The following is a 27143-nucleotide window of genomic DNA, read 5'->3' as shown; positions in this document are numbered from 1 at the left end:
TTGGGCCGGGTTTGGAGTCGTCCCGGATCTGCGGCCATCCGTTTAGGGATAGGTCGCGTTGCGGCTAGCGTTTTTGTCCGGCTCGACCCAAACGGACGCGCGGGCGCGGTTTGGGTCACGCGGTTGGAGATGCCCTAACTACCCTAACTAGCCAGCGGTCCGAATAAATTGTACCGATGCTCGTGATGACGACGCATCTAGTCCACGGGCCAACCCAGAAAACCGGATCTTTTGGGTCGCTGATTCGGCCCGCTGGAGGTGGCCCTTGTTGCGCTCTCACGGATCGGGTGAAGAAAACGAGCAAGTTTCACCCGAAAAACAAAGTTAAAAAGTCAGCGCGTAAATAAATGGCTTAAAGGTTGCCAGCCATTCACGGAGGGAGAGCCTTGCTTGCTTGTGTGGAATGTTGGAGGAAGAGATCTGTAATACTGTAGCTGTAGCTCTCAGTCATGGAGGCGATTGTCGCCTCGGTGGTCGTGAAGCAGGCCATCCGGAGCGTTGTGGCGGCCGCAGGCAGTCCAATGGCGAGACTGTGGAGGAACTGCAAAGCTGACCTGGAGGAGATGAGGAGCACCCTCAATCTGTTGGAAGCCGGCTTGAGAGACGCCGAGCGGCGGTCCGGGAATGAGGAGGCGGTGCGTGTGTGGCTACAACTGCTTAAGGCAGTCGCTCGCGACATCTCCGGCACTCTCGATCAGCCCCCACCGCCGTCGTGGAAGGTACGACAGCTATGGACTAAAATTGTCGTATGCGATTCCTCTCGCTTTTTCCCCAATTCACAGTTTAACCAAGCCGACTCGCCGATGATAGACGGCTGCGAGAAAGTATACGGTAGGAGGAAAGGACACAAAGAAGCCTATCTAAGGGCGTGGATTGTTGTGCTGGATCTGGGAGTAAATAGTAGAGAATTATTGTAGGTTGAATGTACTATACTCATAGGGATAAGGCATCTGTAAAGCAATCTTCAACTTATCGTGTACTCATACTGTCTAGTACTATATTTCTTAATCCGTAAAATTTTGCAACATAGTGCTACTGCTACTAGCCTACTACACACAAAAAGAAGTTCAGTAATGCAGTCTATTCTAGGTAATGTTTCTTATGATGTCTAACTGTAGCAACAAGTAGACTAATTCGGATAAAACTCAAAGCCTCTATGTATGCATGGGATTGAAAATGTGTGAGGATAAACTTTGTGCTTACACTTATTTTTGCTTCAACCTCACATATGTTTCATTTCTATGATAAAAGCCCATCTTGTTGCCTTTTATATTGTCTTTAGAAAAAGAAACTGTATGGAAATTTGCGAAAAAATAATTAGGACCCTGAAATTTGCATCCGTGAAGAACCCAGGTGGTGAGATTGTACATCTACTCCTCCACCCAAGTTATCCAGGCTCTCACTTTCTTGGATATTCATATCAAGTCGTCCAAAAAATATTGGGCACCACTACCAGACTAGCCAAGAGATTATCTAATATAGAGGCTGTTCCTAGTTCCTACTACCACCATACTGCCATTAAATACTAGCTACACCACTTCAGAAGTTCATTAAGGTAGAAGAGAAAGTTTTTTACAAAGAGAGCCACAACGTGGCAAGTGACGGCCAAGATGGCCGAGCAAAAGAAAACACTACAGGTCCCAACACAACTCTAGGTGACCCGTGACCCTCTAAGAGAAGGCCTGGGTGCGCTAGAGGCAACAGCCTATAGTATCAGCAAAAAAACCTCAGGAGCCTATAAAACGCAAAAAAATACAGCGGGCAGTTTTCCAGGAATGAATATCCTCGATGATTACCTCAAACACATGGTCAGCCGTGTTACACTCCTGCTGGAAGATGCGTGAATTCTGCTCCTTCCAGATCCTCCAATGCACCAGAATTGCCACTAGCTACACCACTATGTATACTATCTTATTTCAAGTTATAGATTTCATTTGAACTTGAAAATGTGTGGCTGCGCTCATGTCACTTATCATTGATCGTGGAAAACTACTTCAGCCACATTTTTTTGTTGATGAATTTAGTCACATATCAGGCTGAATTCTTTCTATCATCATGCCGTCGAATATATTCTCTCTGTAGGTAAATGGAAAAATATTATTTACTACACGCATATGCTGACAATGATAACTGGTATCTTCAACAGATTTTCGCGAAACTTAGTTTGGTTAACAAGATAGAACAGCTAAAGAAGAAACTGAAAGCGGTGGAAGAGAAACGCCATATATTCGGCTTTACATTTCATAATAGCTCAATTATTGAAGATAAAGACGCAAGAAGAGAAACGGTGGCATGTATTGACGATGAATTTAGTATTGTTGGTCGAGTCAAGAGAGAAAGAGGAGATAGTAAGAATTCTATTGCAATCTGAAAGGAAAATGACTATTCTTCCTATCCTTGGTCTTGGAGGCATGGGTAAGACCACCTTGGCGAAAACTGGTTTTCAATGATAGTAGAATGCAAGATTTTGAGAGGAGGGCATGGGTTCATGTTTCACAAAATTTCAATCTGGCAAGAATAGCAAAAGCTGTTGCATCACAGTTTCAAGGGGCTGCTGATGGCTTTGATGATCTGCAATCTCTGTATAATCAGCTAGAGAACATTTCTAGTGGCAAAAAGTGTTTAATTGTGCTGGATGACTTGTGGGAGAGTGACATTGAACTGTTGCGCAAAAATGAAACTAATGCTAAATTGTGGTAAACAGAGGAGCATGGTTAAGATAATTGTAACCACACGTATTGAATCAATTGCGCAGGAATTGTCTACAGCTGGTCCATATAAATTGGGACCATTGTCGGATGATAACTGCTGGACTGTGTTCAAACAAATTGCTTTTCAGTCGACAAATGAAGAAGATTTGTATGTACTAGAAGCTGTGGGAAGAGACATTGCTATAAAGTGCAAAGGTTTACCCCTGGCAGCTCATGCTGTCGGATCCATGCTTCGTAATAAAAGCATTGACTTCTGGAAAGCTACCAGAGATAGTACTACTTGGCATAAAAGTTCATCTCACGGTGATGTCTTACCATCATTGAGGGTTGAGTTATGAACATATGCCGTCTTATTTGAAACCATGCTTTTCCTACTGTGCCATCTTTCAAAAAGGTTGTGCCATGGATAAGGACAAACTAATTCAGCAGTGGATTGCTCTTGACTTCGTTAAACCAGCTCTACCAACCTTGTCTCACAAAGTGCAAGCAGAGGAATATCTGAGAGAGCTTTTGGCGACATCTCTCCTTCAGTACTCGGTATCTTCTCTGGTTAGTTCTTATGAAACTGTTATTTAGAGGAACTGTTTATCTCTGCAGGTCTGAGATATTTGTAGCATATCTTTGGGTGTGTATATGAAAACAACTTTTTATCCCTGTGAGTCTGAGATATTTGTAGCATATCTATGGGTGAGTCTATGAAAGCATCCATGCTTGAGTGCGCATTTTGTACATACTTTTTGACCTTTTATAATATTGAATACTACCTATATTTCATAATATAGGGTGTATTATGAGTCATTAAGACAGGGATTGACCAATAAGTTGGTATGCACTTTATGTAAGATAAAAGTTATATCACTGGTTTCATATTCAGCTGTACTTATGATTATAAGTTTATAACTGCACATCACATAATCCATATATTAATGGAGTAATATGTGGTCGAATGTTTGTCTTAATGAATCATAATATGAATTATATCATGAAACAAAGGGAGTAAATCATATCTTGCTATAGATGACTTTCTGTTTCTGATAATGGATGGTGTACTATTTAATATTGTCTCACTGAGTATAGACGAATCTGTTTAAACCTTTAGTTATTTAAGAGCTTGTTCATAGAAAGATTACTAATTACTTTTACACAATTTTAATATTTTTTAGGTTACTCATGAACATGCCAAAGATTCAAAAGAACTCAGCATGCATGATTTGGTGCACGACTTGGCACGATCAGTTGCTGGCGATGAAACATTTTATCTACATGCTAGAAACCAAAATACTTCACCCAGTGATAATTGTCATCATATAGTTGTGGTTACATATGATAAAAGACTTTCCAGGTCATTGTCTGCTAATGTAAGGTCACTACATATAAGAGATTGTGCTGGAAAACAACTTCCTGGTGATACATTCTCATTGACAAAAAACGTGTGTGTCTTGGATATAACTGGATGTGCTTTGAGGAAGTTGCCAGATCCAATTCGTCAATTAGCTCATTTGAGATACCTTCATGCTTCACTTTTGTGTGATAAAGATCTTCCTATGTGGATTACCCGTCTCGTGAAACTACATTATTTGAGCTTACATGGATCTTCCAAAATATCAGAATTGCGAAATCAATCGGGAACCTTAAAGATTTGGTACATTTGGATTTATCATGTTGTGGAAGCCTTGCGCACTTACCGGAGTTTTTTTCCTACCTTACAAATCTCTTGGTGTTGAACATAGCAGATTGTCCTAGCCTTTCTGCATTGCCCAATTCCATCTGTGACCTTGTGAATCTAGAGATCTTAAACCTCTCAGGTTCTACACTGGAAGAACTACCTAAAGGTCTGGGAAATCTTAAGAAGGTACGGCTGATGCACCTATCTAGGTGTTCTAGGCTTCGTGTTTTGCCTGATTCTGTCTGTAACCTTGTGTCCTTAGAGAAGCTAGACCTATCTTATTGTTCTGTTTTGCAAGAACTACCACATTTCTTTGGCAATCTTCAGGAACTAAGGTTTCTGGATTTATCGCATTGTTCCAATCTTGTTAGATTGCCTGATTCATTTGGTTATCTAAACAAACTGCATCATTTAAACTTAGAAGCTTTCATGCATTACATGCCCTTGCACCACAGTGATCTACACCACTACTTTGCCATGCTATTTGAGTCCTGTGTAACCTATCCAACCTGCAATACCTAAACTTCTCAGCATGCCCTGTTTCTTTTCTTCCTGAATCTCTTGGTAGCCTCAAAATGCTTCACACGTTGGATATCTCACGTTGCCTTTCCTTAAGAAAATTGCCACAGAGCATTCTTAAATTGCCAAACCTTAAATCTTTAGTTGTGAAGAATTGTTTTCCACCTATCGAAGATCAAATCAAGCAATCCGCACTGGACAATGGTTTGATGTCACTGCCAAAGTTTTTTGTATGTGCCATGGCTGGTGGTGAGTCCAGCAATATTTTGCAGCTTGAGGCTGCAGATGCTGAAGAGCTTGAGATTAAATTTCTTGAGAATGTGGTGAGTTTGGAAGAAGCTAAGAAAGTCAATCTGGCATGTAAATCAAGGCTTTCCATGCTATTTCTCTCTTGGACTGGCAATGCTGTTGACCATCTTGTGGATGATGAGTCTTTGCTTGGGGAGCTCCTACCCCCAACCACCTTGGAGCAGTTAATTCTCCAAGGTTACATGGGCATCAGATTCCCAAGCTGGATGTGCTCTGCTACATATCTTACAAACCTTTCCAGAATAGAGTTGCATAATTTGCAGGGATGCACCGAGCTACCATCACTTGGTCAATTACCTAATTTGCAAGAGTTATCTCTCCGTGCATTGCCAAACATCAGGAAACTGGATAAGAATTTCTGTGGTGGTAATCGAGCATTCAAAAAGCTGACAAAATTTGTTATGCAGGACATGAATAATCTGGAAGTCTGGTATACGAGAGTATTAATAGATGCTGAATATAAAAGGGAAGAAGTCATGTTTCCTATCCTTCACAAGTTGCTGATACATAGATGCAACAAGTTGATGGTTAAACCATGTCTGCCTGTAGCCGCGGAATGGGTCATAGAGGTTAATGATATTATAGTATCATCATGGGATGGTAAAGGACATTCTAACATTATCTCTAATTCGACAACTTGTTTAGAAATATCAGATTGTCATGTCAAGCCTGATGGTTGGAGGCTGCTCTATCATCTCCCAGGTCTTTGCAAGTTAAAGCTCCATGTGCAATGAGTTAAACAGCTTACCAGGAAGCATTCAAGTCCTGACCTCCCTTCGGTCACTACTTGTGTTTGCATGCCATAGTTTGACAGAACTGCCAGAATGGTTAGGCAACCTTACCTCACTACAAGAACTGGAAATCAACTATTGCCCTAAGCTTGAGTCCTTACATGGGAGCATGCAGCGCCTTACCTCACTCCAGATTGCTGCACTTGGGTCACTGCAACAACATCTCGTCACTGCCAGAGTGGTTCAGCCATCTCATCTCTCTCCAGAGACTTGAGATCTCAGGATGCCAACTAATCAAGTCTTTACCACGATCCATGCAACACCACAGATCTCCTGAGGGAACTACAAATCAGGCATAACCCTGAACTTAAGCAATGGTGTGAGTTTTTCTTGGATGACAAAGAAATAGTGTAGAACCAGATGAGAACAAAGAAATTGTTGCTTAAACTAAAGAAGGTAATGTGCACTTGAGGTTTCCTGCCCAGATTATTCCGCTTGTTATTCCTTTTACATTTGCATACCAGTTGTCTGTCTGTACCCACTATATGCTGGTATTTTCTTCTATATATTTTGCCAAACTTAGTAAGATTTAACTTTTGATTAATTTATATGCCTCTTTTTGTTAACGGAGGTAGTATAGGCTTAAGCTATATATTCCACTCATGGGTTTGCCCCGGTATTGCATAAATGGTCTATTGACCAAAAGCACCTGCTGATGTACCTGCCTTGACTCGTTGGCTCTATATGTTAACTAGCAGTAAGAAATGACTACAAACACTCCATGTATTTGCAGATCACTTGTATCTCTCTGGCATTTCAGAGATAAAACATTTTAAAGTTTTGATTTTGAAAAAGAAAAGTTTAACGACATCGTCACTTGTTTGTTTAATTGTGCCTGCATACCACTGCCGGCACCCGCCGCTCGCTTCCTATTAGTGCCTAACAACGAATTGAAGATGAAACTACTTATGCTCGAATAAGCTAACAATCTAGTTGTTTTTTTATAAGAAAGCACAATCGACCACATGCTCAAATAAGTGGAATATCTTATTTATTGTAGTTATTATATATAAAATCAACATCCAATTCATGACTTATATTGTAACCTTATGATGTGTTTTTCTACCACTGTCACAGGCGGGAGAAGTGAAAGCTATGGAGGATTTTGAGTCAGCGCCTCAGCGGTCCACTGGTGAGTGGTGACATGATTTGTAAACTATGACCGAGAGGAACTCCAGGTTGTAACAGGAAAAACTGGAGCTAACTTACAGGACGTAGCTTCACACAAAAGTGCATGTCATGGTTGAGCAGAACTTACAGATACTTGAAAGGTGCTGTACAGATGTCTGGATCCAAAATTTCCAAATGTACATGTGCGTGGTACCATGTGCGTGTGCTTGTAACCTGTAATACCGAAAAAAAAATCAATCGTTGAATTTGTGCATTTTATGTTTCCTCATCAAGGGCTCTGAGTTGGACATTCTACAGGATAATGACACCAAATATAATTTTCCGTTGTTCTGTGATCGTTGCAACATAGGGCTAGACAGTCCACTCCATTCCTGCAATTAGTGGGCTCGCGGAGCAAAGTAACATTGAGCAATCGGCAGCACTACGAATGAAACCAGTCGGATTGCAGTACTCCCTCTAATCCAACTAATTTGACTAGACATATTTTTTGTCTAAATTTACGTCAATTAATGTGGACCTGATGAGTAAGTTTTTTCTTGTGTTGCAAGAGTGTTGCAATATTACAAGTCAATGAATTTCGGTCACACAAGTGGTCCTCTTTTCTCGCCAGCATTCCTGCCGCAGTGCCACGCCACCACATAGGGTGCAGGGAGGGCATGGTCTTCCACCCTGCACTAGTAAGGAAAACACCATAGAGACACGCTTATTGGCAGCATACTCATCTGAACGCACGCACGTGACTACTATTATTAGTTGTGGGCCGAAAATGCGTACGCGGCTGGTGTTCTCGTACTTGGGTCCAGAAAGGCACGCGACTACTATGTGGGGTTTGGCTGTACTTGGGTTCAGAAAGTAGGGCATCCCACCCCGCTCTTTTCTCCCTTGTTTGTTGTTTTGCCTCGTCCTTTTGCCTGGTGGATCCTCTGTGCGAAAAATGACCTGTGTATTTTTTGATTATTTTTGCAGAACATTTTCCGTGTAAATATTTTCAAAACTCAAAAAACTGTTAAAAGGGGCAGGAATTAATTAAAGGAATAAAATGCTAAATGGATTTTTTTTTTGAGAGAAACTTTAATACTAATGCAATAATAAAGTATTAGGAATCATAATAGTATCATTAGCATGTTAAGAATGAGGTTGATCAAGTCTCATTATCACTACGACAAAGATAGAAACAATGATTCAATAGAAAAAATAAAGGAAAATTCAGGGTACCTCATAATGGATTGGAATTGTTCCAACCATTAATATTTGGTACTTTGGTTTTGGAGGAGAAATTGGTATTTCAAATCTTCCAATTTTTAGAAACTTTGGCTCAATAGCATTGACACTTTTCTTTGGTAGCTTAATAGAATTCTTCTTCGGAAAATGTATAGTGTGCTCTTTTCCTTTTACATGAAAGGTAACATTGCTTTAGAGTGCAATTTATAACAGCCCATGCGGTATTTAGAAAAGGTATACCAAGAATAATAGATAAATTATCATCTTCGGGCATTTCTAATATCACAAAGTCAAGTAGGGATTAGCACATTCGCAATCATAATAGGAGCATCTTCACATATACCAATATGAATAATAGTAGATTTATCGACCATTTGGAGTGAAACCTCAGTAGGAACTAATTTATTCAAGTTAAGCTTCTTATAAAGAGAGAATGACATGACACTTACCCTGCTCCTAAATCACATAAAGCATACTTCACATAGGTATTCTTAATAATGCAAAGAATAGTAGGAATACATGGAATAGTAAGAAATTATCCCAGGCCAACCAAGAAGTACCATAGCAGCAATGGCATAATGAAACAACATAAAATCACACAAGTCAATACTCTAGTACAAGACCAAGCCAGATCTTCTCTTATCGGTCTATAACTATCAAATAAGGGACAACAAGATCCACCAATAAAAACCAACCTTGCAAAAATAAATCATTTCTAGTTGTTAATTTGCAAGCTAGATCATACTCAAGGAACTCAAAGCCTCACTTTGTGCATTCCAACACACTTATTGTCCAGTATCATTTATGCATTTAATTTAGTCATCATCATAAGCATCCGGTGGTAATCAACATGCTAAAGGGCACTACTTAGGGTCAGGAATTCTTTCCATGCCAACCAAGTAGTACCATAGCGGTAGCAAGGCCACACTAGCAAAATAAACTAGATCACATACAAACCGAGAGTGGTTTGATACCAACATATTACTGAGATAGTCACCGAGTCAACAGAATCAAGATAAGTTAATTTAACTCCGGTACAACATCACCAGGGGCATTGTATGCTCAGCAATATTGCAACCTTGTAGCACTATGACCATAGGCGAAGTAAGGAAAGTAACAACTCACATTGCAGTCCAGAGAAGAGATTTAGGAGCCGACGCCGAGGTTGCGTCGCAGCACCGTCTCGCCGGCATGAGGGACGAGGTGGAGGTCACATCACCACAACACCATGATAACCCAAAAGTATAGGGGATCGCAACATTCTTCGAGGAAGTAAAACCCAAATTTATTGATTCAACACAAGGGAGGTAAAGAATACTTGTAAGCCTTAACATCGGAGTTGTCAATTCAGTGCACTGAAAAGCACAATTAACAGGGGTGATGTGAAAGTAGCAGTAATATGAGAGCAATGATTAGTAACACAGTAGCAATAGTAGTAACACAGAGGAGATGACACCAGAAAGTGTTCCAGTGCGGAGTTGACTTTAGAGCAACGATGATGATGGCAGAAGGACCGGGGTTCCAGCTATCTACACTAGTGGTAACTCTCCAAATAACATGTGTTGGATGAACAAAGGACGGGGTTCCAGCTATCTACACTAGTGGTAACTCTCCAAATAACATGTGTTGGATGAACAAATTACAGTTGGGCAATTGATAATTGTGAGGGCATGCCAATGCATGCTATGATAAGATAAAGTTTACTATAGTATTTAATTGGGCATTACAACATGATACGTAGACCATAATCCAAATGTGTCTATGACTAATAATCCACCTTCCGGTTAGCATCCACACCCCTTTCATTATTAAGTTGCAAGCAACAGATAATCGCATTAAGCAATGTGTGTAAAGTAAACAATAGAATTACCCTTGGATAAAACATTGTTGTTTTCTCCCTAGTAGCAACAACACATCTACAATCTTAGAAGTTATTGTCTCTCTTCCAGGAAAACTAGAGGCATGAACCCACTATTGAATATAAATAGTCCCTCTTGGAGATACATGCAACTACTTGATCAGGGGTAATCACAAGTACCGGAGAGCATGCAAGATCTTAAATAACGGTAGTATGATAATATGATGAACAATCGATCACAATTCCACAATTTCCCGGATACCAAAAAACACAACACCGATTACATCATATGGATCTCAATCATGTAAAGCAGCTCATGAGATCATTGTATGGAAGTACATGGGAGAGAGACTACCAACTAGCTACGCCGAGAACCCGTAGTCCGAGAAACTACTCACGAACCATCATGGAGTCGTATTAGAGGCGGTGGAATTGATGGAGATGGCTCAGGGAGTCAATCCCCGTCCTGCGAGTGCCGGAGCGGGAACTTCGACCCGAAACTTATGCAGACGATGGCGGCGGCGATGGAACTTTTCGTGGGACGGAGGCTCTTGTGTTCGGGTTTTCGAGAAGATGTATAAATAGGCGAGGATGATTTAAGTCGGTGGGGTGCCGAGGTGGCCCACACCAACCCTAGGCGCGAGCCAGAGGCCGACCGCACCTAGGTGTGATACAGCCACCCTACGCCCGATTCTTCGACCCCCTCACGGACTCGTCTTTGTTCGATAAAATAGGCACTTCGGCTTTTGTTTCGTTCAATTCCGAGAATATTTCCTGTACAAGTTTTAAAACCAAAACAGCAGAAAAACTTGAGGAGGCGACACTGTGGCATCTTTTCAATAGGTTAGTGCGGAAAGCGCTGTATAAAAGTGCCACGAAGTGTGAGCGAAACATATAGAAATTGGTGTAAAACAAGCATGGAGCATCAAATATTATAGATACATTTGCGATGTACCCGGCATCCCCAAGCTTAACTCCTGCTCCTCCTCGAGTAGGTAAGTGATAAAAAATTGAGGTGACATGCGGTGATACGTCTCAATGTATCTATAATTTCTTATGTTCCATGCTTGTTTTATGACAATACCTACATGTTTTACTCACACTTTATAATGTTTTTATGCATTTTCCGGAACTAACCTATTAACAAGATGCCGCAGTGCCAATTCCTGTTTTCTACTATTTTTGATTTCAGAAAAGTTAGTTTACGAATATTCTCGGAATTGGACGAACGAAAGCCACGGTCTTATTTTCCACGGAGTCTTCAGAACACCGAAGAGGAGTCGAGGAGGGGCCACGAGGCGGCCACCCCACATGGCGGCGGCTGTGGGGCCCACAGCCGCGCCGGCCTATGGGGTGGGCCCTCGGGCGCCCCGACAGCTGCCGTTAGCCTATTTATTCCTTCCGTCAGCGAAAACCCTAGTGCGAGAGCCACGATACGAGAAAAGTTCCCGGAGATGCCGCCGCCGTCGACCCTACCTCGGGGGTTCGGAAGATCGCCTCGGCACCTGCCGGAGGGGAATCATCACGGAGGGCTCTACATCACCATGTCCGCCTCCCAGGACTGATGCGTAAGTAGTTCATCCTTGGACTATGGGTCCATAGCGGTAGCTAGATGGTTGTCTTCTCCTCTTGTGCTATCATGTTTAGATCTTGTGAGCTGCCTATCATGATCAAAATCATCTATTTGTAATGCTACATGTTGTGTTTGTTGGGATCAGAGTGAATATGGAATACTATGTCAAGTTGATTATTGATCTATCATATATGTGTTGTTTATGATCTTGCATGCTCTCCGTTGCTAGTAGAGGCTCTGGCCAAGTTGATACTTGTAACTCCAAGAGGAGTATTTATGCTCGATAGTGGGTTCATGTCTCCATTGAATGCGGGGGTAATGACAGCAACCCCTAAGGTTGTGGATGTCTTTGTTGCCACTAGGGATAAAACATCAAGCTTTGTCTAAGGATATTTGTATTGTTTACATTACACACAGTACTTAATGCAATTGTCTGTTGTTTGCAACTTAATCTTTGGAAGGGGTGCGGATGCTAACCCGAAGGTGGACTTTTTAGGCATAGATGCATCTTTGGATGGCGGTCTATGTTCTTTGTCGTAATGCCCTAAGTAAATCTCATAGTAGTCATCATGATATGTATGTGCATTGTTATGCCCTCTCTATTTGTCAATTGCCCAACTGTAATTTGTTCATCCAACATGCTATTTATCTTATTGGAGAGACACCACTAGTGAACTGTGGACCCCGGTCCATTCTTTTACATCTGAAATACAATCTCTGTAATCATTGTTCTTTTTGTTTTCTGCAAGCAAACATCATTCTCCACACCATACATTTAATCCTTTGTTTTCAGCAAGCGGTGAGATTGAAAACCTTCACTTAAGTTAGGGCAAAGTACTTTGATTGTGTTGTGCAGTTCCACGTTGGCGCCGGAATCCCTGGTGTTGCGCCCTTTTCGCTACTCCTTCACCAACAACCTTCACGTGGCCTTCATCTCCTACTGGTTTGATAACCTTGGTTTCTTTGAGGGAAAACTGCTGATGTCGCATCATACCTTCCTCTTGGGGTTCCCAACGGACGTGTGCTTTACCGTCACAAGCGTGGCAACTTTTATCGCCGTTGCCGGGAGATCAAGACACGCTAGCAAGGGAGTCTCTCACACCCAATCTCTTTACTTTGTTTATTGTCTTGCTTTATTTTATTTTCTGTCTTGTTTGCTTTCTTTATATCAAAAACACAAAAAAATTAGTTACTTGTTTTACTTTATTTAATTCGGTTTGCTTTATTCTTTGTTAAAATGAATACTCACGAGAACACTAAGTTGTGTGACTTCACTAGCACAAATAATAATGATTTCATATGCACTCCTATTGCTCTACACCTTTCTACAGTAAATTTTATGAAATTAAACCTGCTTTACTAAATTTTGTTATGAGAGAGCAATTTTTAAATTGTTAGTACTTGATGATCTTTATTGCCCATCTTAATAATTTTGTTGAACTTTGTGGAATGCAAAAGTATAAGGATATAGATGGGGATATTATAAAACTGAAATTGTTTCCTTTCTCCTTAAGAGGAAGAGCTAAATATTGGTTGCTATCTTTGCCTAAAAATAGTATTGATTCATGGACTAAATGTAAAGATGCTTTCATTGGAAAATATTATCCTCCTGCTAAAATTATATCTTTGAGAAGTAGCATTATGAATTTTAAGCAATTGGATAATGAACATGTTGTCCAAGCATGGGAGAGAATGAAATCTTTGGTAAAGAATTGCCCTACCCATGGACTAACTACTTGGATGATCATCCAAACCTTTTATGTAGGATTAAATTTTTCTTCAAGGAACCTATTGGATTCAGGCTGCTTTGGAGGTACTTTTATGTCCATCACTTTGGGTGCTGCAACAAAGCTTCTTGATGATATGATGATCAACTACTCTGAATGGCACACTGAAAGAACTCCTCAAGGTAAGAAGGTAAATTCTGGTGAAGAAACCTCTTCCTTGAGTGATAAGATTGATGTTATTATGTCTATGCTTGTTAATGGTAAATCTCATGTTGATCCTAATAATGTTTCTTTAGCTTCATTGGTTGCTCAAGAAGAGCATGTTGATGTGAACTTCATTAAAAATAATAATTTCAACAACAATGCTTATAGGAATAATTTTGGTAACAACAACTATAGGCCATATTCTTCTAATAGTGGTAGTGGTTATGGTAATTCTTATGGTAGATCTGTTTTGCCTAGTGAGGAAAAGATCTTGGAAATTGAAAGAGCTACTAAGAGCTATATGCAATCACAATATGAGCAAAATCAATTGTTTACTAAAACTATGAATGAACAATCTGCCTTTTTTGAAAAATATAGGGAATCAACTTGAGAATTTGAATATGGTAATTTCTGGTTTGCAAACTAAGCTTTCAAATCTTGAAAACAGAAATTCATACATGTCTGAGTCTAGCTTCTTTAATTAATAAAATGGATGCTAAACCTGAGGATAGTGATAGTAAAATTCTTGCTCTGACAAATGCTATCCAAGTTCGAATTAATGACAATATTAGAATGATGGCTGAATTGCATGCTAGGTGGGAAAGAGAAGAAAAACTTGCTAAAGAGAATAATATAGCTAGAGTTTGGACTATTACCACCACTAGTAATGTTGATGCTTCACATGTTGCTAAACCTCCTACTATCAATGGTAAAATAATTGGTGTTGGCAATGTTTCTACTTCTACTACAAAGCATGCAAAATTACTGAAAGCTGAAAGCTTGTTTGTGATAAAAGTGCTGAAATTTTCAAAGTGTTGGGGACAATGGTCCCATTGCTTTAGATCATGATGGTTTTTGATTTTGATAATTGTCATATTTCTGAAGTTATTAAGTTCTTGCAAAAACTTTCTAGAAGTCCTAATGCTAGTGCTATAAACTTGGCCTTTACAAAACATATTACAAATGCTCTCATTAAAGCTAGAGAAGAGGACTTAAAACTTGAAGCTTCTATCCCTAGGAAGTTGGAAGATGGTTGGGAGCCCATCATTAAAATGAAGGTCAATGATTTCGATTGTAATGCTTTATGTGATCTTGGTGCAAGTATTTCAAGTATACCTAAGAAACTTTATGATATGCTTGACGTGCCACCTTTAGAATGTTGTTATTTGGATGTTAATCTTTCTGATAATTCTATAAAGAAACCTTTGGGGAGAATTGACAATGTTCACATTATGGTTAATAATAACCTTGTCCCCGTTGATTTTGTTGTTTTGGATATTGAATGCAATGCATCTTGTCCTATTGTTTTGGGAAGACCCTTTCTTGAACCGTTGGTGCTATTATTGATATGAAAGAAGGAAATATTAAATATCAATTTCCTCTTAAGAAAAGGTATGGAACACTTCCCTAGAAAGAGAATGAAGATGCCTTTTGATTCTATTATTAGAACAAATTATGATGTTGATGCTTCTTCTCTTGATGTTACTTGATTTTTTCACTTTCTGCGCCTAGCTGAAAGGCGTTAAAAAAGCGCTTATGGGAGACAACCCATTATTTTATTTATGCAATTTTTGTTTTATATTTGAGTCAAGGTGCTTGTTACTACTGTAGCAATACCTTTTTATCTTTATTTTATTGCATTGTTGTGCCAAGTAAAGTCTTTGATAGGAAAGTTGATACTAGATTTGGATTTCTGCGCAGAAACAGATTTTTAGCTGTCACGAATTTGAGTTGATCTCTCTGTAGGAAACTCGTAAAATACTGAAAAAATTCATCGTAATCCTCAGATATGTCTGCAACTTTCATTCAACTAGAGCTTTTCCATCTGAGCTTGTTAAGTGCCTCGAAAAACTTCATCTTTATGGACTATTCTGTTTTGACAGATTCTGCCTTTTATTTCGCATTGCCTCTTTTACTGTGTTGAGTGGATTTCTTTGCTCCATTAAATTTCAGTAGCCTTGGTTAATGTCCAGAAGTGTTGGGAATGATTGTGTCCTTGCTGAACATGTGAATTTTTGATTATGCACTAACCCTCTAATGATATTGCTTTGAGTTTGGTGTGAAGGAAGTTTTCAAGGATCAAGAGAGGAGGATGATATGATATGATCAAGAAGAGTGAAAAGTCTAAGCTTGGGGATGCCCCGTGGTTCAGCCCTGCATATTTCAAGAAGAGTCAAGCCTCTAAGCTTGGGGATGTCCAAGGCATCCCCTTCTTCATCAACAACTTATCAGGTCACCTCTAGTGAAACTATATTTTAATTCCGTCACATCTTATGTACTTTACTTGGAGCGTCTGTGTGCTTCTATTTTCGTTTTGTTATTTTCATTCTCTGAATAAAAATCGGATCCTAAACATCCTTGTGTGGGAGAGAGACACACTCAGCTTTTTCATATGAACACTCGTGTTCTTCGTTTTTCATGTTCATGACGAAAAGCTGAAAGCCGCGTGCACTTATTGTTATTTTGTTGGAAAGCAGAAAATGCTTCATGTGGTAATAATTTGATACTTGGCAATTGTTTTGAGCTCTCAAGTAGATCATGTTTAAGCTCTTGCATCATGTACTTTAAATCTATTAGTGGAGAACTACGCCAGAGCTTGTTGAAATTTGGTTTGCATGATTAGTCTCTCTAAGGTCTAGATATTTTCTGGAAAAAGTGTTTGAACAACAAGGAAGACAGTGTGAGAGTCTTATAATGCTTGCAATATGTTCTTATGTAAGTTTTTCGTTTATACTTGTGTTTGCTTCAAACAACCTTGCTAGCCAAAACCTTGTCTTTGAGAGGAAATGCTTCTCGTGCATCCAAAACGTTGAGCCAAAATCTATGCCATTTGTGTCCACCATAACTACCTACTATGTGGTATTTTTCTTCCATTCCAAGTAAATTGCTTGTGTGCTACCTTTAAAACCTTTTAAAAATTCATTCTTTGTTTTTGCAATACATAGCTCATGGGAAAGTAGCCTAAAAAACTATTGTGGTAAAGAATATGTCGCTTATGTATCTTAGTTCTTATAAGTTGCTTGTTGAGCTGATAACCATGTTATCTGGGGACGCCATCAACCTGTTACACCTTTGTTGAATATCATGAGTTGCTATGCATGTTAAATCTTATGCGAAGTAAGGGAGATTTTCCATAAGTTAAATGGTTTGAGTATGCATATTGTTAGAGAAGAACATTGGGCCGCCAACCAAAGCCATGTATCATGGTGGAAGTTTCAGCTTGGACATTAATCCTCAAATCTCTTATGAGAATATTATCTATTGTTGAATGCTTAAAGCATAAAAGAGGAGTGCATTATCATTTTCTATGTTGTCCCGGTATGGATGTCCTCAAGTTGAGATCTATCAAAATCGAGAAATCAAATGCGATTTATCTCCTTGGACCTTTATGCAATTGGCATAGAGGTACCCCTTTGTGACACTTGGTTGAAACATATGTAATGCAATGTTAATCCATGGAAGTCCGAGCTAATTAGGACAAGGTGCGGGCACTATTAGTATTCGATGCATGAGGCTTGCAACTTATAGGAAGTTTTATGCATAACCCATATGAATTATTACTACGTTGACACAATTGTTTCCATGTTTTCTAAATAAAAAAGCTCTAGCACATGAGTAATCCTGCTTCCCTCTGCTGAAGGGCCTTTCTTTTACTTTATGTTGAGTGGGTTTACCTACTTATTTCTATCTTAGAAGCAAACACTTGTGTCAATCAGGCATTGATTCTTACATGTTTACTTATTGCACTCATCATATTACTTTGTGTTGACAATTATCCATGAGATATACATGTTGAAAGTTGAAAGCAACCTGCTGAAACATAAATCTTCCTTTGTGTTGCTTCAAAGCCTCTTATTAAGAATATATTTCTTTATGAGTTAACTCTTATGCAAGACTTTTTGATGCTTGTCTTGAAAGTACTACTCATGAAAAGTTTTTGCTATATGATTGATTGTTTAGTCATTATCTTTTTGTTAGCAAACTATATTTCATTGCTTTGGGTCACTTCATTCATCTCATATGATTTACAAATAGTGTTCATCAAGATTATGTTGGTAGCATGTCACTTGAAATTATTATTTTTATCGTTTACCTACTCGAGAGCGAGTAGGAACTAAGCTTGAGGATGCCTTGATACGTCTCCAACGTATCTATAATTTCTATATGTTCCATTGCTTGTTTTATGACAATACCTACATGTTTTACTCACACTTTATAATGTTTTATGCATTTTCCGGAACTAACCTATTAAACAATCTTGTGATGCCGTAAAGGCGCGATTCCCTGTTTTCTGCTGCTTATTTGATTTGAAAAGTTAGTTTACGAAATATTATCGGGAATTGGACGTAAAGCGAAAAGCCCACGGTCTTATTTTCTCACGGAGTCTTGTAGGAACAATTTCGAAGAGGAGTCGAGGAGGGGCTTTCATGAGTGAGGCCACCCCACATGGTGAGCTAGCGGTGGGAGCCCCCTCGCCGCTCGCCGGCCTATGGGCGGCTTGGGCCCTCGGGCGCCCCAGTATGCTGCCCTTCGCCTATTGCGTTATTCCTTCCGTTTCGCGAGAACCTCTAGTAATGTAGGAGCACACGATACGAGAAAAGTTCCCGGAAGACGCCGCCGCCGACCCTACCTCGGGAGGTTCGGAAGATCGCCTCCGAGCACTCGGGGCCGGAGAGGGGAATCATCACCGGAGGGGAGCTACACATCACTCATGCCCGCCCTATCACGGTGTATGCGTGAGTCAGTTCATCCTTGGACTATAGGATTCCATAACAGTAGAAGCTAGATGATTAAGTCTTCTCCTCTTGTGCTATCATGTTTAGATCTTGTGGTAGCTGCCTATCCATGATCCATCATACAAGAAAAGTTGCCATGGTAAAGCCGCAAGGAGTTGAAGTACGCGCCGTGGTTCTTTAGCCGGAAATCTACCATGGCCGACGATTACTTGAGTCCCTCCGTGGTGCATGTCAAAACTTTTTTTCTCGTTTTGAGGGCCACCTAGGCCCGTGAAACGGTAAGCGCAAAAACGTCACGTATGGTGGCCTGGAGACGTGGTGCATCTCGAAATCTGAGGTTCGCAATACGCATTGAGTCAACGCATAATCTGCACCGCCTTCGCCAGGAGATGTAGGGCAGGATCGTGAATGGCAGCCTCTTACGGCATTGTTTTTTTCTCGAATGTCAGCCGCCATCTCGACTCAACGCTTCCTCCGGAGTAAAAGAGGCACGTTTCACGATGCAGAATCATAGGTCCCGCATGTCATCTCTATGAACCTTAGAAAATTACTTTCTATTCTTGGATTTTTTTTGACCCCACGATTTACAGCTACTTCCTTTTTCTTTTGATCCCTTGCCTTCTTGGAAACGCATTGAGATTCAGCTGCTTGCTAAATGGGACCACGCGATGTCATCCACCTCTATGTTGCAATCAACTTTTTCTCTTTTCTTGGAATTTTTTTGGCACCTCATATTTGGTCACTTGTCCTTTTTTCGATCCCCTGCCGCCTCTCAAACGGTGATACCGCTGTCGCTTAAATGTGGACCAACATGTCATGTCCTCATATGTACTATAAAACTTTCTTTTCTTGGATTTTTTTGGCACCTCATGTTGGTCACTTGCCTTTTTCTTTCGAGTCTGCCTGCCGCCTCTCAAGCGGTGGATCTGCATTCTCTTGCTAAATGGGACCCGCATAGTCATCCTCTATGTAACATAAAACTTTCTTTTTCTTGGATTTTTTTTTTTTTTGGCACCTCATATTTTGGTCACTTAGCCTTTTTCTTTCGATCCTCTGCCACCTCTCAAAGCGGTGATCTTACCTTTCTTTGCTACTAAATGGGACCCCGCATGTCATCCCCTCTTGGTGGACTACTAAAACTTTCTTTTCTTGAATTATTTTTGGCTCCCCGATATTTTGGTCACTTGCACCTTTTTCGCTTGATCCTGCCGCCTCTCAAATGGTGAGACCGCATGCAGCTAAATGGGACCCGCATGTCATCCTCCATGAGCCAATCAACTTTCTTTTCTTGGAGCTTTTTTTGCATGCACTCCCTCATATTTGGTCACTTGCCTTTTTCTTTACGATCTCATGCCCACGTTTGAAACGTTGAGGAACCTCTTCACGCTCATGTGGGGACCAGACTTGTGTCATCCTCTATGTGCTATAAAAAGTTTCCTTTGTTGGATTTTTTTCACCCTTCCATTTTTGGCTTGCCTTTTTCTTTTGATCCCACTGCCCCCTTTGCTAAAGCGTTGAGTAAGTTGTTGGCGTCTAAGGGACCCGCATAGTCATCCTCATATGTCCATCAACTTTATTTTTACTTGGATTTTTTTTCACCCCTAATTACTAGCTACTTTCTTTTTCTTTTGATCTTCAAGTCAGCATTACAAACATTGAGACCGCCTTTGCAAAATGGGACCACATGTCATCCTCTATGTTACAATAAATCTTCGGATTATTTTTGGGCTCCTGATATTTGGTCACTTGCCTTTTTCTTTCGATCCTCCAGCCTGCCACCTTTGAAACTTGCTTGAGTAAGGTTTCTTTGGCTCATGTGGTCCACGACATGTCATCCTCTTAACGAACAATAAAGTTTCCCTTTCTTTTGGAGTTATTTTTGACCCCTAATTTCTGGCTATTTGCCTTTTTCTTTTGATCCACTGCACCCTTTGAAACGATGTAGAGACGCCGTTATGTTGGCGGCTGGTCCCACATGTCATCCTCTATGAACAATAAAAAGTTTCCATTGGTGGATTCTATTTTTGACCCCTAATTAATTTAAAGCTATTTCCTTTTTCTCTTTTTGATCCCTATTGCCGCCTTGGAATTGTTAAGAGAATGCGCTGCTGCGCTTCATTTTTCTTTTGGTCCTGTGCCGCTTCTTGGAAACGCTTGGTAGGACCGGCTACGCAAAATGGGACCCGCATATGTCATCCCTCTATGTACAATAAAGTTTCTTTTCTTGGATTATTTTTGGCTCCACGAGTAATTATGTCACTTGGCTTTTCTTTCGATCTCCAGCCAGAGCTTTGAAAGCGCGCTTGAGAGGATCTTTGCTGCCTTGCATGGGTCCCGCATGTCATCCTCTCGGAACGATAAATGTTTTCTTTTTCTTGTATTTTTTTACCAAGCTGATTTTTGGCTTTTTTTATTTTCGATCCCTATTCACGCCTTTGAAAGCGTTGTGTACGACAATAAGGCTCATGGGTCCCCGATGATCAATACCTTCTACCGTGCAAGAAACATGTGATATTTTATTTTGCACGGACAATAAACGATATGTATTTCGCTTCGAAGTATCGGGTATAAACGGATTAAATTAAATCTTTATATCTACATAAACAAACTTATATGTTGAATCTCCTTGTTTTTTGTTTTTGTAGCATAGGACTTTCCGTTTGTTTTTTGAGAAAAATCCAGTAACCTTTCCTGTTTTGGAGTGGGCAATGAAATTGTACGTATACGATCAAAAGGCCCAACGGGATAGTTCGAAGGCCTGGATGTCCGAGGTTATTGTACCAATTGTTCAATCTTTCTTTTCTTGGATTTTTTTTTCTACACCCTGATTTACGGGTACTTCATTTTTTCTTTCGGTCCCTTGTGCCACCTTGGAAGCGTTGAGATCCGTCAGCTACAAATAATGGGACCCGCATGTCATCCTCTATGTACAATAAAGTTTCTTTTTCTTGGATTATTTTATGCAGCTCCACGATATTATGTCACTTGCCTTTTTCGTTTCAATCTCATGCCGATTTTGAAAGCGTTGAGAAGGTTCAGTTGTTGCTCATGGAGTCCCGCATGTCATCCTCTATGAACAATAAAGTTTCCTTTGTTGGATTTATTTTTTTCCCCTAATTATACGGCTATTTGCCTTTTCTTTTGATCCCCATGCCCCCTTTGAAACGATGACGACGCGAGGTGGCAGTTGGTCCCACATGTCATCCCTCTATGAACAATAAAAGTTTCGCTTTGATGGATTTATTTTTGACCCTAATTAATTTCGAGGCTATTTCCATTTTTCTTTGCCCATCCCTAACAGCCTTTTGGATAATAGTTGAGGATGCTTGCCGCCTCCATGGGTCCTCAAACATGTCATCCTCCTCAGGAAAAGGTAAATGTTCTTTTCTTGAATTGTTGTTTACCAACTGATTTTTGGCTTATTTTTTCTTTCGATCTCACACCACCTTTAAAACGCTTGACGGCGTGCCGGCTGGCTCATGCGGTCCCCAATGTCGTGAGCCTCCCCATACCACAAATCCTCTTTCTTTGTAAAGCTGTTGTATTTCTAGATAGATAAGGTGGATTCCGAATCTGCCATGGTTAGTGCAGCTCGAGGTAAGCCTTCTTGCCTTAATCAGATTAATGGAAGTAGTGCATATAGCAGTTGGTCAAGACATAGTGGCTTCGGTGTAATGAATCTATTTGAATCATGTTGTGGGTTCAATCTGATAGTTCTCCTAACAGGTCGGTACCTAAAATGAAATTAAGTTTTTTTCTAAAAGCAGAAATGCAAATTAAGATGAACACAAACATTAGTTATCATAATAGCTGATCATACATACATACTTGCTAAGAGCAAAAGCTTGCAGAGTTTTACCACCCATACAATTAATTAGCAGGTTGAGATAAGATAACCTTATATAAGTATAACTACAAATGCATTTGCTAAGGGCTCATAGAACAGCAGAACTGAACAATACAGCATGAACTTTATGACCAGCATGTCACGAGCGGCATCGAAAGATCTTGACCTTCTTTGATCCAATGCGAAGTTTGTGCACAAATCAATGAACTTTTTCCACACAATGTAACAGACCAGCGGCCATACTGTAGGACCCGGCGTGAATCCCAGTCCCTCACGGAGTGAGACCTTCACTCTCGCATGACGAGGGATATCTTGCCCCTTCGGCCGACATTTAGAGATCTTGGAGATACTTTTGAGCAATTACGATTCAAAGCAAGAGATGCCACCAAAAATTAGTCAATGGCACCAATTGCAACTTGAACCATGTGAGACTTTGAAGCGAGAAGAAGACATCAAGATAAGAAGCGATTATGCTTTGTCATATACTCACGAACATAGCCTTTAGATGCGTCCTGCGTCACCACACGGGTGACATTACGGCCAATGAGCTGCAGACCTCGGAAATTGATCCTGCAGGTGAAGCAGACGTCTGAAGCACTGCGTGATTACACGAAAGCTGCAGTGCTTGATGCGGGAGAGACTATTTTGGCGGAGGTCGCGATAGCGGTGCCTCTAGAGGAAATGGTCTTTGATACGAGAGGCTTGTTGGTGGAGGTGCGATCGTGAGGGTGCATTCAGAGGAACCGAGTCTTGATGCGAGGAAGCCTGCTTGTGGCAGTCAGTGTATTATATAGGGCCTCTCAGAACCAATGCTTGATGTAGGGAGTAACACAGGTAGATCACGATGAACGAATCTGGTGCGAGCAGGTCTTGATGCGAGGAGAGTGGGCAGGCCGGTGCCGGTGCTGAGTGTCAGTTGCCCTTTGTGACATCCGCTCATGTTCCATCGGGGGGATCTGCGAAGACTTTGATCATGTTAAACCCCAGCAAGCTAGAGCAGAGGAATGGTTTAGAACAATACGCTCGGAAACGCAGGTTATCAAAAGATATGAGTAGAAAAAAGTTACATATTATATATTTAGAAGTGTCTCTCCCAACTACTACGTAGCGATTACGTATATCATTGTAGTTTGAGTTTCGATCCTCAGCTCATACGCTTCAACTTCTTGAGACCGTAGTCAAAAGCAAACTTTCTCCAATCATGTCCATACAAATATACTGTGATGGCTGCGTCTTGTAAGACATACACCTCATAGGCAGTGTAGGTGATTCATCAATTTGCCATTACCATGCATAGTGAAAGACCCTTCATGCGGACACATCTGGTTAATCATTGAGGCGAAGTTCACAAGGTACGAATCTGCATGTGAAAATTGACTACAAATGTAAGAAGCGAGGAAGACTAAAAACAAGACTTTACTATATTGTCAATTCATGCTATGACCACCCGAGGAATACATACGCAACTTTCTACATGGAGAAGGAGCTACTAGAAAGGTAGAACCTAGAGCCATAGGAGGTGTTATATGCGGAAGTATGTACATGGGCCACTTCATATTCCGCATAGCTAAACGCTTTCGGGATGGTGAAGGAAACATGGGAGGTACCTCTTTGGTGCGTAAGCAACTGATATGTAAGTGGAAGAATTAGGTTGTGTAAAGTGCATGAGTTCGAGAGCAATGCAAATGTTGACAAGCGAGTGCATAACACTATGTTACAAAGCCAAACAGTGAAAAATTAGTGGTATGATGAATATAAGCATGCTAATTTGGTGTTTCCGAATTCAAAAAGCATTAGGCACGTTTAGGTGATAATATGGAGACATAAATCATGGCATGTATATGTGGCTTAAGAAAATATACATTCACCCTTGGATGAATACGGACGGCTGGTCCTTGGACTTGAGCTTATATAAGCATCCAGGAAGGTGAGGCAGCTGACGGTAACTTAGGTGGCAGCCTCTGCCGGATGCCTCATCTGTTGACCAGTTGCAATCCTTTTGACCAATGAAGGGTTAGCGGTTTGATGCTGCACATATAAAAATTAGAAAAACATGGAGACACTAAATGACAGGTGATATATAAAATGAATCTATGAGTTCACGCGTGCATATAGTGCTTTGGATGTAAGTGTAGAGAATAGGTGTGTATGTGTTCGAGACTATTGGTAGAAAGCATTAGACAAAGCCGGCAATAAGCAGAGACAAAAATCAAATCATGTATGAGTTAAGAAAATATACCCTTTATGAAGAAGGGTGCCGACCGGTGGCCCGTGGCCTTAATGTGCTTGAGCGAGGTTTTCGAGAAGATGGTGTTGGCTTTCCATAAATCTTCACTGACAGCGCTCATCAAAGGATCATTTTTATCCATTTGGTAGAGGCACGGAAGTTTCAATCACTGCATATGAATATGCAGCAGAACGGTATCATTGATATTTAATAAATCTATGAGATAGAGTGAGTGCAAATAGTGCGGGTGTAAGTGGAAGAATAGGGTTGTGCATAGAGAACGATTGACAACAATGCAAATGATTACAAAAGAAGAAGCGATGGAAATCAACGAGTTATATATCTTTGGATGAAGACAGATGAAAAGTGAAAAGAATTAGTGTATGATTATTGTAAGCAGCGAAGTGTTCTGGTTTCCCAGTAAGCATTAGACAAAGCCAACAGTAATTAAAGCAGATAATAATGAAATCATGTATGTGATTAAGAAAATATTATACAGTTCATTAAAGGTCACCACCCGGTGGCCCATGGCCATCGTGTATGTAGACGTAAGTTTCGGAAGATGGAGTGCCGGCACCATCGTCCACTCCCGGCAGCCCTATCGTAGCTTACTCATTTGCATCCACTTGGTGGTAAAGGCGCAGCGGTTTCAGCTTTGCATAAGAATGGGAACAGATCTCAGCGTTGATATTGAATGACTCTGAAGACAGGAAGATGATGCATATAGTGTTGGATGTAAGAGTGGAAGGGTATGGCCGTGTATTGGACAGCAGTTCACAACAATGCAAGGGTGTGTTCGGTTCTAAAACAGCGTGGAATGGAATGGAATGGTTCCATTTCGGAGGATATGGAATATGGTTAAATTTTTGTTCGGTTAGGATAAATGGAAAGCAAGGAGAAAGAAGATCGAGGTTAAACTAACCATTTTGTCTCAAAATTGTAATTAACAATTGCAAATGATATTTTTAATCTCAAAGTGCATTAAATGCTGCGCCTAATGGTGCTCTTTTGATCTAAAAATCGTAATTAACATCATTTTTTGTTGGGTTAGGGAAGCTGGAGTAGATGAACATTCTTTGTATGATGATTGTAAGCAAACGAATTTGGTGTTTCTAAACTTTTAACCGAGATCTTTTATGGGTTTCAACTCTAGCCTACCCCAACTTGTTTGGGGTGAAAGGCTTGGTTGTTTATTTGTTGTTGTTATAAGCTTTTGGCAAGCATAGAAAAAGCACTTGACAATAAAGCGAGAGAAAAAATCAAGGCATGTTTTGTGGATTAAGAAAATACTATACCATATTCATTAAAAGATCACCACCAGTGCAGCGCGTGTGCCTTGTGCTTGTAGAGGCATTTAGAAGATGGGGGCGGCATCAACATCTTGGCAGCCGGCTGATCAGTGTAGTTTTGATCTTCCTTTTGAGTAAAGGCCCTAAAGTTTGGATCTGCATATGAATAGCAAAACAAAGCGGGACCATCGGCGGTGATAATGAATTACTTTGTATGAGATAGGCTGATGCATATAAGTGGATGCTCTGTCAGCCTTTTGCCGAGCGTGAACACTAGCTATGGAGCAGGACAAAAAACTAGTTAACTCGGCTTTGTCTAGATATGAATGTACTACCACCATCCAAAAGCTTAAGCCTTATTTATTTTAGCAAGAGAAATCAAAACAAGCAAAGTTTGACAGAAATTTTAGAACATTCTATCAACAAATATAATACGTGTAGATCTGGTAGGAAAATATATGTTTATTATCTATTTAATGATATTAATTTTGTATTTTGCATATTCTTGATTTTGGTAAAAAGCTGGTCAAACATGGTATAATTTGACTTTCTAAAAATAATATAAGCCCAAGCTTTGCAGGATGGCGGCTTAGTCAGTATCTGAGCTAAAACACATCTAGATACATCCAGGTATACTAGAATAGTTGAGTCAATTAATTTGGATGCGAGGGAGTATGGATTCGGACTACATCATGTAATAAGTTGGTTAAAAATTACCTGAGGCGATCCACTGCCCTGACTCGGCAGACAGCATTTCGCTTCTTGTCTTTGCGAGATCGGGCCCGTATGCCTCACTGCGGCGGGTGGGGGCGCTATTCTCGTTCCCCATAGCATAAAGTACGGAACACAGAGGTACCAATACAATCTGATACGAGAATATAAGAGCATGGTGTCCACGAGAGAGCTTTACGCACAAACACACAAGAGGTGCTGCTACTTTAAGCATATTCAGGAGAGCAGGAGCAGATTGAGGGATGCGAAGAAGACACTTAAAAGGTAAAGAGTGGATAATGCAAACGGAGTGCACAGCCTTGCAGCAGGGGGTACGAGGGGGACGCAGCTCGAGCTCAGCCAAGCCCCCTTATGTCTCGTGGTGACGCCTTACGCTCCATTGCCCCCACCTTGAGGTCTTACCTTTCCTGTACAAGGCAACCAAAAGATGCAAATTGAGGATCGGCAGAAACTACTAAAAGGTTGCAAGTATGTCGACAAATAAGGAAGAACACCCCAATCCAAGCAAAGGTAGCCCCAGCCCCCCACCCCCATCAATCACTCCCAGCTCGAGGGTGACCAGAAAGACACCCCTGTAGCCCGAATACAGGAAGAAGAGATGC

The 27143-nt window shown here is 40.6% G+C and overlaps 1 protein-coding gene across 1 annotated transcript in view; it reads left to right on the top strand.

The window, feature by feature from the left end:
- Window positions 1-449: 449 nt before the first annotated feature.
- Window positions 450-27143, top strand: part of LOC127343421 (disease resistance protein RGA2) — a 78912-nt gene continuing 52218 nt past the window's right edge. The window contains 12 exon segments of the mRNA XM_071820773.1: window positions 450-719; window positions 783-893; window positions 2147-2326; window positions 2328-2438; window positions 2440-2672; window positions 2674-3037; window positions 3039-3260; window positions 3875-4273; window positions 4705-4765; window positions 4867-5907; window positions 5957-6177; window positions 7074-7128. Coding sequence (XP_071676874.1) covers window positions 450-719; window positions 783-893; window positions 2147-2326; window positions 2328-2438; window positions 2440-2672; window positions 2674-3037; window positions 3039-3260; window positions 3875-4273; window positions 4705-4765; window positions 4867-5907; window positions 5957-6177; window positions 7074-7128 — 3268 coding nt within the window.

This window comes from Lolium perenne, chromosome 1 (assembly GCF_019359855.2).
Source record: "Lolium perenne isolate Kyuss_39 chromosome 1, Kyuss_2.0, whole genome shotgun sequence".
Lineage (NCBI taxonomy): Eukaryota > Viridiplantae > Streptophyta > Magnoliopsida > Poales > Poaceae > Lolium > Lolium perenne.
The sequence above is the reverse complement of the archived record's forward strand: the minus strand, read 5'-3'. Positions and strand labels throughout refer to the sequence as shown.